General features: G+C 39.1%; 1 protein-coding gene across 1 annotated transcript; it reads left to right on the top strand.

Annotated features, from left to right (window-relative positions):
- Positions 1 to 8,323: 8,323 nt before the first annotated feature.
- Positions 8,324 to 14,331, top strand: LOC148027499 (COBRA-like protein 1). Its single transcript, XM_087689226.1, has 6 exons — positions 8,324 to 9,054; positions 9,196 to 9,275; positions 9,995 to 10,451; positions 12,178 to 12,325; positions 12,813 to 13,099; positions 13,581 to 14,331. Exons 1-6 carry the CDS (start codon positions 8,958 to 8,960, stop codon positions 13,877 to 13,879), a joined length of 1,368 nt encoding a protein of 455 aa, XP_087545352.1. The 5' UTR covers positions 8,324 to 8,957; the 3' UTR covers positions 13,880 to 14,331.
- Positions 14,332 to 14,584: the final 253 nt, after the last annotated feature.

Genomic DNA, 14,584 nt, shown 5'->3' with positions numbered 1-14,584 from the left:
ATTAATATTACTTTTTCTATGCAACTTGGTCACAATGGTTTTGTTGCGATGCCTTTTAGTTTAACAAATGCAATAGTGACTTTTGCTAGGCTCATGAACAAAATTTTATTGACTATTAACATATTGTTATTGCATTTTTTGATGATATGTAGGTGTTTAGCGAATCGAAAAGTGAATATAAAAAATATCTAAAACTTGTCTTTGATTTGTTGTACCATGATTTGCTATACCATAACCAGTTAAGAGTGCTTTCTGCTAAAACCAAACTGGATAGCTTGGTCACATTGTTTCTACTGAAGGTATAAAAGTTGATTCAAAGGAAGTGCACACCATTAATGAGTGGCTTATGCCTAAAAACAATCATAAAGTTCATTCCCTTCTTGATTTATTAGTTTCTATTAAAAGTATATGCAAAAATTTTCATTGATAGCTCTTCCTTTAAAATTTTTGTTACACAAAAATATTGTTCTTTGTTTAGGGGGGGATAGCTAGCATAAATCATTCAATACCCCAAAGTACTTCTTTACCTGTACTCATATACTCCAATTGCTTGATCTTACCATCCTTTGTTTGCTGTTGTGTTTGTCAGTAATGGATTTGGCATAGATATAGTTTTAACACAAAATTATCACCCTAAATAGCCTATGAAAACTAAAAGCTAAAGCATTCTAAGCAAAATCATAGTACATATGATAAAGAATTACTAGCTATTATGTTGCATGCTCTAGACATATGGAAGCATTAACTTATGGTGTTCAAAGTTTTTATTAAAACGGATCCATAAGCTATTAAACATTTGTTTTCTGAATTCTTAATTTTAGACATGCATATGAAATGGGCTTCCTTTATACAAAATTTTGACCCTATGATCCAGTATCAACTTGGGCTTGTTAATGTTGTTACCAATGCACTTCACCTAGGACCTCATGAAAATATTTCATTGCATCATATATTTGGCTTTGGTAAGATTAAAAATGTATCCTTAAATCATATTTCTATAGTTGAAATTCTAACTTTTTATTCAATGTTTCCTAAATATGCATTCGATAATGATTTCGATCATGTGTGGAAGCAATTTCAAAATACAAATACTTCTATTTTTAGTGGTTACATATATGTAAATAGTTTTTTGTATTACCAAAAGAAATTGTGTATAGTTGCATCTTATAGGGCCATTCCCATGGAAGAAATGCGCGCACCACTATACATGAGACATCAAGGGATTTGTTCTATTTTAGTTGCATCTAAAGAAAATTTTTATTGCCTTGATTTAAAGCATGATGTTGCTAAGTATGTATATGAATGTATTATTTGTCAGTGTATCAAATGCTGTCATGGTAAATCTCAAGGTTTGCTTATGCCTTTGGCATGCCTAATGGACCTTGGGAACAAATATCTATGGATGTCATAATTGGTTTATCTTGCCACATAATCCCATAAAAACATGATTTGGATGTTGATAGGTTTAGCAAATAAGCCTATTTTATACATTGTAAAAAGACCCTATTCACCCCTAAGGTTGCTAAACAATTCATTACACCATCTTTCCTCAATATGGTTTTCCTAAGGTTATCCTTAATGATCGATTTAGTTGTTTTTGCAATTATTTTTGGGTTTCTCTCTTTAAAATTTATGTAGTAAAATGGTTTCTACATCCACTTTTTCCCTTGAAGCAAGGACCAAATTGAGTCAATCAATAGCACTATTCTATTCTAGATCTCCTTGGATCTTACACTATTGGCTATCCTAGTAATGGGAATCAACACCTTCCTATCCTTCAAATTGCCTATCACAAGATGCCTAATTTAGATGTTGGTTGTACACTTTTGAAGTTGTCAATGGCAAGAAATTATCTACACCCATATCCACCATATCCATTGATATACCTTTGGTTGACTCAACAGCTATTCGCCATATGAAAATCTTGTATAAAGTCACTAATAAAATTCCCCGATCACAATTACAGTATACTGCTCAAGCCAATAAATGTTGTAAAGGTATGATATATAAATAAGATGATTTGGTGTCACTTCCAATTGAGAAAATAAGATTGAAATCTATCGAATAACAACCAAAATCAAACTTGTTCCGAGGTATTATGAACATTTTAGAATTACTTACAAGATTAATGATAATGTTTTTAGTTTAAAAATCCCACCTCATTCTCAAAGTCCATAATTACTTTCATATTAGTTTATCAAAACTATTTAAAGGTAATACACTTACTACTCCAATGGTTGATGATCCCCCGCTACTTAAGAAAGATACCAAGGTCTTAATCCCTATAATCATAATTTAACCACGATCAAACTACGATACATAATGATAATGAGTATCGTCATTATTTAATCAAATATAATAATAATTCAGTAGAAGAATCCTAGTGGATTTTGAAAACATTACTTTCTCCAACTTATGATGATCTAATTTCTATCCACCACTTAGAAACATGTGAATTTTAAATCAAACATCTATGAATTGCATGGGGTAGTAAATGTATTATATGGCCACTTATATTTTTGTGCCAATTTATTGTCTAAGTTAGTGCATTTATGCATTGTTGTTCTTCTTCATTGATTATTGGATGACTTAGTGTTGATCCGTTGCACAAGGTAGCACTTGCTTGGGGTTGATCAACCTTGCCTATTTCTCTAGCTTATCAATTGAGGACACTTGCTTTTCTAACCCTTGACAATGTTATGAATATTAATTTATTTGTCTATTTATTGATTTAAAATGACTAGATTTTTATATATTACATTAATTTTTACTTTGCACTAATGAAGTGACAAGATTTTCATATCTTACATTTGTTATACTTTGTGTTGATATGTTGTACAATCATGACTTGTTGCACATGAGATTGTGTAGCACCGATCGCACTATGCATGGTGGATGCCAAGAGGATTGATATGTTTTGTGATATAGGTAGATAATAATTTAGACCAAGAAATTGGAGAAGGTCTTGGAATATATGAAGCATTGGATGGAGTGTGAATAATTAGTTTGAGCAAAATAATGTATTTGTGCATTACCATATGTACATATGTTTTAGTACTTTCATATTAGTTTTTAATAATGTTGAAGACCAGGTTTTGTATGTTAAAGAAGAAGAAGATTTTAGCCTTGCTTTTCTATGTACTTAAGTCTCCATAGTATGTGTGTGTGTGTGCTTGTGCTTGCTTCACCCCTTTCCACTCGCATTTCTTCATTGCGGGTTTGTTGACTCTCACTGGGTGTACCTGATGTTAGCTGTTGGACAACCTACATGACTCATATGGTGTTTGGATGGATAGTTCGTGTACTTGGTATCTTTTTGGATATGGAATATTACATGGTGACATGCCTATTCATATCTTTTTTATATTGGCTACATGTTGACAATTAAATGTTTAGTTGTAATTTATGATTATTTGTATTATTAAATCGACATATTCTATGATCTAGTTTGAGTTATGAGCATTCTAAGTATTTCGCATATCATTTCATTTGCTTTTTATAACATATCTAAGTAATCCAAATGTTCTTATTTAGAATCCAATGGTTTTAAGCGTGTGTTGTGTATGCTGATGCAATTGGTACTTGCTAGTAGCTTTTTGCCTCTCAATATCAGCCCTTTTTTTTCAAGCAGCCAGGTAATTATTTTCATTATTTGTATTGTTTTGAAAAGTACATAGGTAATGTAAACATTCCATGGCACAAAGTAAATTTACAAATGTGTCTTTGGAGATGCTATGATAGAGGAGCCCATTAACGTGTCGCGGAAGCTATGTTGGATTTCATTTGCTGCGATTAAGAATAAAAAATGTTGGGTAGGAAGCTCAAGTACACAAGGCTCCCAATGTCCCTAATAAAAATATTGAGCAGTTGATAGGGATATTAAATCCGTGTCGAAAGAAAAAAGGACTTATTGTTTACATGAAAACAGGCATGTTAGAAATCGTGGAGGGTGTGGATGAATAGTAGGGTAGATATGGAACTCGGGCCATCCAAATAGGAAGGCGAATGTGTTTGACTTGAAGCTAGTGAGGACATGTGAATGGGTTACATAAGGCATGGGACCTATAAAATACAACATTGCTAGGCCCCATTTTGTGAATTGGGTGAGTGTGGGCAAAGTGTAGGGGTGGGGGGGGGGGGGGGTGGGTTGAATGTGTGGAATGGAAGACAATCAAGCATTGGATGTCACAAGGGAAGGAGGGATGCATGCACACAAAATTCAATGGCCACAAACAATTCGGAAATGGCTTGGAGTGAGCTGTGATCTTGCAGGAAGCCACGTTCCTGGTAGAGAGAACAGCCCCCCCCCTCCCCCCCCCCCCCCCCCCCCCTATATAGCTTATTGTATCATACATATAGAACACCGTTTGTGATGGGTCACATACTATTTACTATGTTAGATGCCGCACCTCATCTGTCCATTTTTTATGATTTGCTTTTGTGGGTTGGTGGCTGCCTGGTGGTTTTGGTGGCCACCAATTGGCTGCTTGTCAAACTTGCCAAAGGCATACTTAGCGCCAAAGCAGTTAGTTCTCTCTCTCTCTCTCTCCTTCAGATCAACACACACACTCTCTCTGTCTCTCTGTGTCTATTTTTCTCTACTACTACCTACGTACAAATTGCCAAATCTAGCGGAGCCCTGTTTCTTTCCTTCTTCTCCCTGTCTCTGTCTCTGTCATTGAGATAGGATCTTATATTTCATTACTCTAGTATTATATACATCATGTATTTGGCTTTGGTAAGATTAAAAATGTATCCTTAAATCATATTTCTATAGTTGAAATTCTAACTTTTTATTCAATGGTTCCTATATATGCATTTGATAATGATTTTGATCATGTGTAGTAGCAATTTCAAAATACAAATACTTCTATTTTTAGTGGTTACATATATGTAAATAGTTTTTTGTATTACCAAAAGAAATTGTGTATATTTGCATCTTATAGGGCCATTCCCATGGAAGAAATGCATGCACCACTATACATGAGACATCAAGGGATTTGTTCTATCTTAGTTGCATCTAAAGAAAACTTTTATTGCCTTGATTTGAAGCACGATGTTGCTAAGTATGTATATGAATGTATTATTTGTCAGTGTATCAAATGCTGTCATGGTAAATCTCATGGTTTGCTTAAGCCTTTGGCACGCCTAATGGACCTTGGGAACAAATATCTATGGATGTCATAATTGGTTTATCTTGCCACATAATCCCATAAAAACATGATTTGGATGTTGATAGGTTTAGCAAATAAGCCTATTTTATACATTGTAAAAAGACCCTATTCACCCCTAAGGTTGTTAAACAATTCATTACACCATCTTTCCTCAACATGGTTTTCCTAAGGTTATCCTTAATGATTGATTTAGTTGTTTTTTCAATTATTTTGGGTTGCTCTCTTTAAGATTTACGTAGTAACAGGGTTCCTACATCCACTTTTTACCCTAGAAGCAAGGACCAAATTGAGTCAACCAATAGCACTATTCTATTCTAGATCTCCTTGGATCTTACACTATTGGCTATCCTAGTAATGGGAATCAACACCTTCCTATCCTTCAAATTGCCTATAACAAGGTGCCTAATTTAGCTATTGGTTGTACACTTTTGAAGTTGTCAATGGCAAGAAATTATCTACACCCATATCCACTAATATACCTTTGGTTGACTCAACAGCTATTTGCCATATGAAAATCTTCTATAAAGTCATTGATAAAATTCCCCAATCACAATTACATTATACTGCTCAAGCCAATAAATGTTGTAAAGGTACGATATATAAATAAGATGATTTGGTGTCACTTCCAATTGAGAAAAGAAGATTGAAATCTATCGAATAACAACCAAAAGCAAACTTGTTCCAAGGTATCATGAACATTTTAGAATTACTTACGAGATTAATGATAATTTTTTTAGTTTAGAAATCCCACCTCATTCGCAAAGTCCATAATTACTTTCATAGTAGTTTATCAAAACTATTTAAAGGTAATACACTTACTACTCCAATGGTTGATGATCCCCCACTACTTAAGAAAGATACCGAGGTCTTAATCCCTATAATCATTTTTAACCACGATCAAACTACGATACATAATGATAATGAGTATCGTCATTGTTTAATCAAATGTAAGAATAATTCAGTAGAAGAATCCTAGTGGATTTTGAAAACATTACTTTCTCCAACTTATGACGATCTAATTTCTATCCGCCACTTAGAAACATGTGAATTTTTAATCAAGCATCTATGAATTGCATGGGGTAGTAAATGTATTATATGGCCACTTATATTTTTGTGCCAATTTAATGTCTAAGTTAGTACATTTATGCATTGTTGTTTTTCTTCATTGATTATTGGATGACTTAGTGCCGATCCGTTGCGCAAGGTAGCACTTGCATGGGGTTGATCGGCCTTGACTATTTCTCTAGCTTATCAATTGAGGACACTTGTTTTTCTAACCCCTGGGAATGTTATGAATATTAATTTATTTGTCTAGTTATTGATTTAAAATGACTAGATTTTTATATATTACATTAATTTTTACTCTGTGCTAATGACATTAAAATGACAAGATTTTCATATCTTACATTTGTTTTACTTTGTGTTGATCTGTTGTACAATCATGACTTGTTGCACATGAGACTGTGTAGCACCGGTCGCACTATGCATGGTGGATGCCAAGAGGATTGATATGTTTTGTGATATAGGTAGATAATAATTTAGACCAAGAAATTGGAGGTGGTCTTGGAATATATGAAGCATTGGATGGAGCGTGAATAATTAGTTTGAGCAAAATAATGTATTTGTGCATTACCGTATGTACATATGTTTTAGTACTTTCATATTAGTTTTTAATAATGTTGAAGACCAGGTTTTGTATGTTAAAGAAGAAGAAGATTTTAGCCCTGCTTTTCTATGTACTTAAGTCTCCATTGTATGTGTGTGTGTGTGTGTGCTTGTGCTTGCTTCACCCCTTTCCTCTCGCATTTCTTCATTGCAGGTTTGTTGACTCTCACTGGGTGTACCTGATGTTAGCTGTTGGACAACCTAGATGACTCACACGGTGTTTGGATGGATAGTTCGTGTACTTGGTGTCTTTTTGGATATGGAATATTACATGGTGGCATGCCTATTCATATCTTTTTTATATTGGCTACATGTTGATGATTAAATGTTTAGTTGTAATTTATGATTATTTGTATTATTAAATCGACATATTCTATGATCTAGTTTGAGTTATGAGCATTCTAAGTATTTCGCATATCATTTCATTTGCTTTTTATAACATATCTAAGCAATCGAAATGTTCTTATTTTGAATCCAATGGTTTTAAGCGTGTGTTGTGTATGTTGATGCAATTGGTACTTGTTAGTAGCTTTTTGCCTCTCAATATCAGCCCTTTTTTTTCAAGCAGCCAGGTAATTATTTTCATTATTTGTATTGTTTTGAAAAGTACATAGGTAATGTAAACATTCCATGGCACAAAGTAAATTAACAAATGTGTCTTTGGAGATGCTATGATAGAGGAGCCCATTAACGTGTCGCGGAAGCTATGTCGGATTTCATTTGCTGCGATTAAGAATAAAAAATGTTGGGTCGAAGCTCAAGTACACAAGGCTCCAATTGTCCCTAATAAAAATATTGAGCAATTGATAGCGATATTAAATTTGTGTTGAAAGAAAAAAGGACTTATTGTTTACATGACAACAGGCATGTTAGAAATCGTGGAGGGTGTGGATGAATAATAGGGTAGATATCGAACTCGGGCCATCCGAGTAGGAAGGCGAACGTGTTTGACTTGAAGCTAGTGAGGACATGTGAATGGGTTACATAAGGCATGGGACCTATGAAATACAACATTGCTAGGCCCCATCTTGTGAATTGGGTGAGTGTGGGCAAAGTGTGTGGGGGGGGGGGTGAATGTGTGGAATGGAAGACAATCAAGCATTGGATGTCACAAGGGAAGGAGGGATGCACGCAAACAAAATTCAATGGCCAAAAACAATTCGGAAATGGCTTGGAGTGAGCTGTGATCTTGCAGGGAATCCACGTTCCTGGTAGAGAGAACAAGCCCCCCCCCCTCCCCCTCCCCCATATAGCTTATTGTATCATACATATAGAACACCGCTTGTGATGGGTCGCATACAATTTACTATGTTAGATGCCGCACCTCATCTGTTCATTTTTTATGGTTTGCTTTTGTGGGTTGGTGGTGGCTGCCTGGTGGTTTTGGTGGCCACCAATTGGCTGCTTGTCAAACCTGCCAAAGGCATAGTTAACGCCAAAGCAGTTAGTTCTCTCTCTCTCTCTCCTTCAGATCAACACATACACTGCACACACATACACTCTCTCTCTCTCTCTGTGTCTATTTTCCTCTACTACTACCTACGTACAAACTGCCAAATCTAGCGGAGCCCTGTTTCTTTCCTTCTTCTCCCTGTCTCTGTCTCTCTCTCTCTCTCTGTGTTCCACTTATATGCATATAAAACTCAACAGTCAACATTTGCTCTTTTCAACGTTGCCCATTCTGTCCTGCTTCATTATCATTATTCCCTTTGATGACGCTCTCGCCTTCTGTTTCTTCATCCCACAGTAACACAGTTCCATCACAGTACTCAAAGCTCTTCTCTTTTAGTCAATCCCACATTTGCATCGCACTAATCAAGGTCTCTCACTTTTTGGCATTGCCGGTGCTGCTTCTGGGAAGCAGATCAAAGTTGCCTACACGTTCACTCACCCTGTTCCTCTCTCTCTCTCTCTCTCCCTCTCTCTCTTTCCTGGATGCTTCTCTCTAGGTCTTCTTCGCTGTGGCCCTGCCCTGATCTCGTCTCTCTCTCTTCTGTTTCGGGGTCCTGTCCCACTAGGCGCTCCTTTCCTGTCACGGTTCTCTTCTAGCCTGTGGTTAGGAGTATGCACTTGCATTCGTAGTCCTTCACTGTCTCCTGAATCCGAAAGAATCCCAAAATGAAGCCTCTGAACTCAGAGTCGCGCAGATCCTTTCGTTTCAGCAGTCCGCTCGGGGTCTCTCTGGCATTTTTGGCTCTGTTCCTTGTCGGCACAGGTGAATTAACAACGTTCTACTGTCCGCATTATGTCGTCGTTGTCGTCTTCATCATCATCATCATCATCATTATCTTCTTCTTCTGCGCGTTGTGGAATTGTCTCTTTAAGTCTCTGTCCTTCTGGTCCGTTTTCTTTGCAGATGCCTACGATCCGCTAGACCCAAATGGCAACATTACAATCAAATGGGACGTCATGTCGTGGACAGGAGATGGCTATGTGGTAAGATGAAGAAGCGACATGAATGCTGCTTATCGATAGCCTCATGTATTTCTCTCTTAGGCACAGCGGCGCTTCTTGAAGCATCTCTGTTTTGATTTGAGAGCAGTACATCACCTGCTGCCGAATTCTCTCTGAAAATGTGTGTGTCTGAAACTAGTCGAGATTGTTGCTCGTTTCTCACCGATTTCAGAGAGTGTGTTTGCGTGTGAAAAAACTACTCTAGATTGGTACTCATATCTCACCGAAATGTGTATGTGTGTGTAACCAGTCTAGATTGTGATCTGTTTTCTGTGTGCGGAGGATGGACAGTGCAAGCCTCGAGTGGTAGAGTAGTTTAGTAAACATACTTCATCACATTATAGCCAGTGAGTTTAAGACAATCTATGACCATAAGTCCCACATTGTCAATAGCAACATCATCATGAAATTCTGCAAGGGTGAGGCCTGGGAACGGGAGCTGGCAGTTCCCTGGCCCCAATCACAGTCAGCCAGGTATGGGGTGCCTCCCAAGCAGACGAGGCGTAATGGATGGACAGTGCATTGTGATCTGTGGTAACCGTTTGATGTATGGACAGCAGTGCAACCCTCTAGCGACAGAGTAGCTCGCTAACTGTACTTATGTTGTGGCATTACGTGGATGAGTGGCAGGTACTACTCCATCACCATGGCTCTGTACTGACTGGACTCTGATTCAATGGGTTGGGGTTTTTGTTTGATAGGCGGTGGTGACGCTCTACAACTATCAACAGTACCGCCACATCGAGTCGCCAGGATGGATGTTGGGGTGGCATTGGGCGCGGAAGGAGATAATCTGGTCGATGGTGGGGGGGCAGGCGACGATGCAGGGGGACTGCTCCAAGTTCAAGAACGGGGTGCCGCACTGCTGCTTGCGCAACCCCACCATAGTGGACCTGCTGCCAGGGGTACCGTACAACAGTCAGATCTCCAACTGCTGCAGGGGGGGCGTCCTGTCCTCCTGGGCCCAGGATCCCAGCACTGCTGTGGCCTCCTTCCAGGTGAGCGTAGGCCAGTCCGGCACTACTAATACCACCGTCAAGCTGCCCAAGAACTTCACCCTGCAAACCCCCGGGCCTGGCTACACCTGTGGCCCTGCCATGATCGTCAAGCCGAGCTTGTTCCCCACCTCCGATGGCAGGAGGAAAACTCAAGCCCTCAGTAAGTACAGTCCTCCACATCTGTTTCAAATTTCCAACATATTGTTTGTATTTGCTCTGCAGTGAAGGTCGAACTCTGATGGAATGCGCACCATTTCATGTGGTAGCTAAGCCTTTAAAATAACATATCTTTCGATTTATCTGGTTTGAGCCTTAAACCATGTAGAAGTAGACTTTATGAATGATGAATGACAAATAACACCTTTAACAAAACCTGCAGGCTGTTACTTGATAGGAACAAATTCCTAGATCTTGTTTAGACGACCAAAATAGCTTCTAAAACAACAGGATGACAGCCATCAAATTTAGGCCTTGGCTGCAGCAGAGCAAGTGATTATTAACAGTGGGCTACCCTGAGATTCATCTCTGTTATGAACTGGAGCGTATGCAAACAGCACATTTTTATGTGAAATAATGTTGACTTAGAGGAATTTGCTTATTTTTGAATTCGTCTTTGTTCAATCTCGCATGCATTGGCATGCTCAATATTTTCTGCGGAGGTCGGAGGAACAGAGGAGTACATGCTCGGAGAGTAAAGCACCTTCTCTTATGGAAACAATAGTGCTGATACAGGGATGATGTTATTGTAGGTTTTGCTAATTGGAAATTACGGAATGTTGATCGTCCTTAGTCATAGGGACTGATTCTTACTCAGGCTTCATAGCATTGCACATCCTGGGGGGGCAGTTACTGCTTTCATGGGGCCTCCTTGAAGCCTGGGTTTGGAAGGCGGATATGGCATCAAATATTTGTGCTTGAGGAGACCAAACTGAGTCAATATCACAGATCTGCAAAAGGTCTAATGCAGTATTTTTGGGAAAGCCACTGCACTTTCATGTCGAGGCTAATCGCAAAACCTTTTTAAATATTTGTTTTCATGGAAATGAGATTAATTGCAGTAGAGGAAGCAGGCCAATAAAGAGGCAAACGATAACGATGCATGTGTCCTGCAATTTAGTGCCTTTTTGTTTAAAGCATTGCCCATTATTGCATATGCTATCACAATTGTACAGTGACAAGGCGATCCTTCTTTGGAAAATTGCCCTGTTAACTTAAGTGGTATACTTCTAAGAAAAGATGCATGTAACAGAAGGGAAAGAGGCAAACTATAATGATGCATGTGCCCTGCAATGGTGTGCTATCTTTTTTAAGATTTCCTTGTTAGGGCATATGCCATGACAATGGTATGGTGGCAAGGTAGTTAAATGGTATACGTTAAAAAAACACAGCTAATAATAAAAAGGGTAATGATGCTCTTGCATGCTTGTTTGCCCTTACTAGTCTTATGCAGATTTGTCAACTTGTCATGGCTCCTGGAGTTGGAATACTGCATATAATACTAGAGTAATGAAATGAAAGATACTTGTGCGATTGTGCAAAAGAAGGGGTATTAAATGTATATAAGCTAGCAAAGCCAATGGGTGCAAAGTTCAACGACTTGCTTCTTCAGAAGTATCTGTCAAGATAGCATATTTGGGCTTCTTTTCTTCCAATGGGCCAGTGTGTATTGACTTGGAAGTTTAACAACTCCTCAATGACTGTTCTGTGTATTGACTTGGAAGTTTGACAACTCCTCAATGACTGTTCTTCTTCCCCCTCTTCTTGTTTCTTCCCAATGTACGTACCGATTTACTGCTGGGATGGGTCGTGCCTGATAAACGCCTCATGTGCTGCTGTTCTTATTCATGGCGAATAACTTCTAAACTTTGGTTTCTTGTGTAATGTAGTGACATGGAACGTCACCTGCACCTACTCTCAGTTTCTTGCTCAGAGAGCCCCAGGTTGCTGTGTTTCTTTCTCCTCCTTCTACAACGAGACCATTGTCCCCTGCCCTACCTGCGCTTGCGGCTGTGAGGACAACAGCAGCTGCTACGAGTAAGGAATTCTGAACTCTTCTCACTGCTTTATTCTTCTTTATCTCTCAAGAAGTGAAGTTTTAGACATATTCCCACTATAATTCCCACATCGTGAGAGTCACGATACTATCATGAGCTTCTGCTTAAGGGGCATTCTATACTCAGCTAGTTTTAGACATATTCCCACTATAATTCCCACATCGTGAGAATCACGATATCATGAGCTTCTGCTTAGGGGGCACTGCATACTCAGCTACGTGCATTCCGCAGAAAGCCCCCTCTCCCCGATCGCAGCTTAGCTAAGTATGGGGTGCTTCCCGAGCTGAAGCTCATGATGTTGAACACTAAAGGGGAAAACAAGGGAAAGGAGCCTCTTTTCCCAAATAAAAACTTCTTCTTCTGGTGGTGCGAATGAATGATCGATCGATCGATCGGATGAATGAATCAATGAACGATTGATTGAATGATTGAATCAATGAAGGAGCATGTTCCTTTGGTTTTGGCAGGACCGCTCCATTGCTGACGCTCACGTCTGGGACCAACACAGGCCTCACACCCCATCTCACCAGACCACAGCTCCACTGCACAGCAGACATGTGCCCGATCAGGATACATTGGCATGTGAAGCAGAACTATCAGGCCTACTGGCGAGTGAAGGTCACCATAACCAACCGCAATTACGCCTGGAACTACTCGCAGTGGAACATGGTCGCTCAGCATCCGAACTTCGACAATCTCACTGAAGTCTTCAGTTTCTCGTACAAGGCGCTCACACCTTACGGAGACTCTATCAGTATGTGCCCACTACTTGCTTTAATCTTTGCACATTCACTTGGTAAATTTGGGGAAAAACAGATTAATAATTCACCACCCCTTTGCATATCATAGAGGTTTTCGTGGCATCATATGTCCTTCCGTCCAATATAGTTTTATGCGAATTCAGTATAACCATTATTTGCTCAATCTAAGATCTGTTGACAATGGAGGTTGCTATGATCTCTGCAAAGAGACTGCATCTGCCTTTTCCCATTGGATTTGCAAGAACATCGACAATGTAACCATCAGGATGGTTGACAGGGGAGCTGCAGAAGATTATGTAACTGTCTAAGCTTACAAGTTCATTAGTAACTTTGGAAAGAGACTGCATCCCCTTCTTCCATTGGATGTGCAGTAGTTCTTGTTCTATTTTGATTACTGTAACCATCACCACTTGCATTGCCAAATGTAAGAATGTTTGAGAATCGAGGCTGGTATATTTGATTGCTTGATGACAGACAATACTGCCATGTTCTGGGGTATCAAATTTTACAATGATCTGCTGATGGAAGCTGGAGACGAGGGCAATGTGCAGTCTGAGATGCTGTTCCAAAAGGACAAGAACACATTCTCCTTCAAAGAAGGCTGGGCCTTTCCGCAGAGGGTGTACTTCAATGGAGATGCATGCGTGCTACCGCCTCCCGATGCCTATCCGACGCTACCCAATCGAGCAGGGCACTCCTTTTCAAGGCCAGGCAAACCCACACAATTGTTACTCGCCTGCGTAGCAGCAGCTGTGGCAGTATTCCTTCTCTAGAGAGATGGAGATACATGGATCTGTGCAGCTCGGGTAGTAAACTCTGTTGTGCCATAGGAGCGTCATCTATGGAAACAGGAGGCTGCAGGCAAATCCCCCTATAATGAACGAGACATGCATCGTGAGCGTCTAATATCTGATCATATGCATACATTTATATGATCGAAGGGATCAATCAAGGGGGCTGCAGCTGTTCTCTGAGTGTAAGAGAGTCTCGGGAAGGCTAGCAGAAAGATGGGATCAGATCAGAGAGAGGAGTTGCAGGGTGCAGACGCACTGGCAGGGAACTAAGGATATTGCTAGTAAATTATTATTCATTGTTTTGTATAAGACAGCTGCAATGAAGGGCATCTGGAATCTCTTGTAAAAACACTCCACTCTCTCTGTTTTTCTCTTCTTGTATTAAAAGATGGAATAATGAATGGCATGGACATTGAAACTTTGGAACAAAAGGCACAGCATAATTGGGATCACTTTTAAGGTATCAAGTGATCACACTATTCTTGCTTTTCCTTATGATGATTGATGAGAAAAAGGGAGAAAACATTAAAAGGAAGGATGAAGATGATTAAATATGTACCAAGTGGAGGAGAGCTACATGCAAACAGCAAAGAGGAAGAACAGGGAAAACCCAATATTTTTTGTCTTTTGATTTTCGAGCACAAAACCCCAACAACAAACACCTCAAAGAACAAATTGTTAATA

The sequence above is a fragment of the Lygodium microphyllum genome, chromosome 12 (assembly GCF_053477565.2).
Source record: "Lygodium microphyllum isolate KBCC chromosome 12, Lygodium_microphyllum_v1.1.10, whole genome shotgun sequence".
Lineage (NCBI taxonomy): Eukaryota > Viridiplantae > Streptophyta > Polypodiopsida > Schizaeales > Lygodiaceae > Lygodium > Lygodium microphyllum.
Note: the sequence above shows the minus strand (reverse complement) of the source record. Positions and strands in the feature narration are given on the sequence as shown.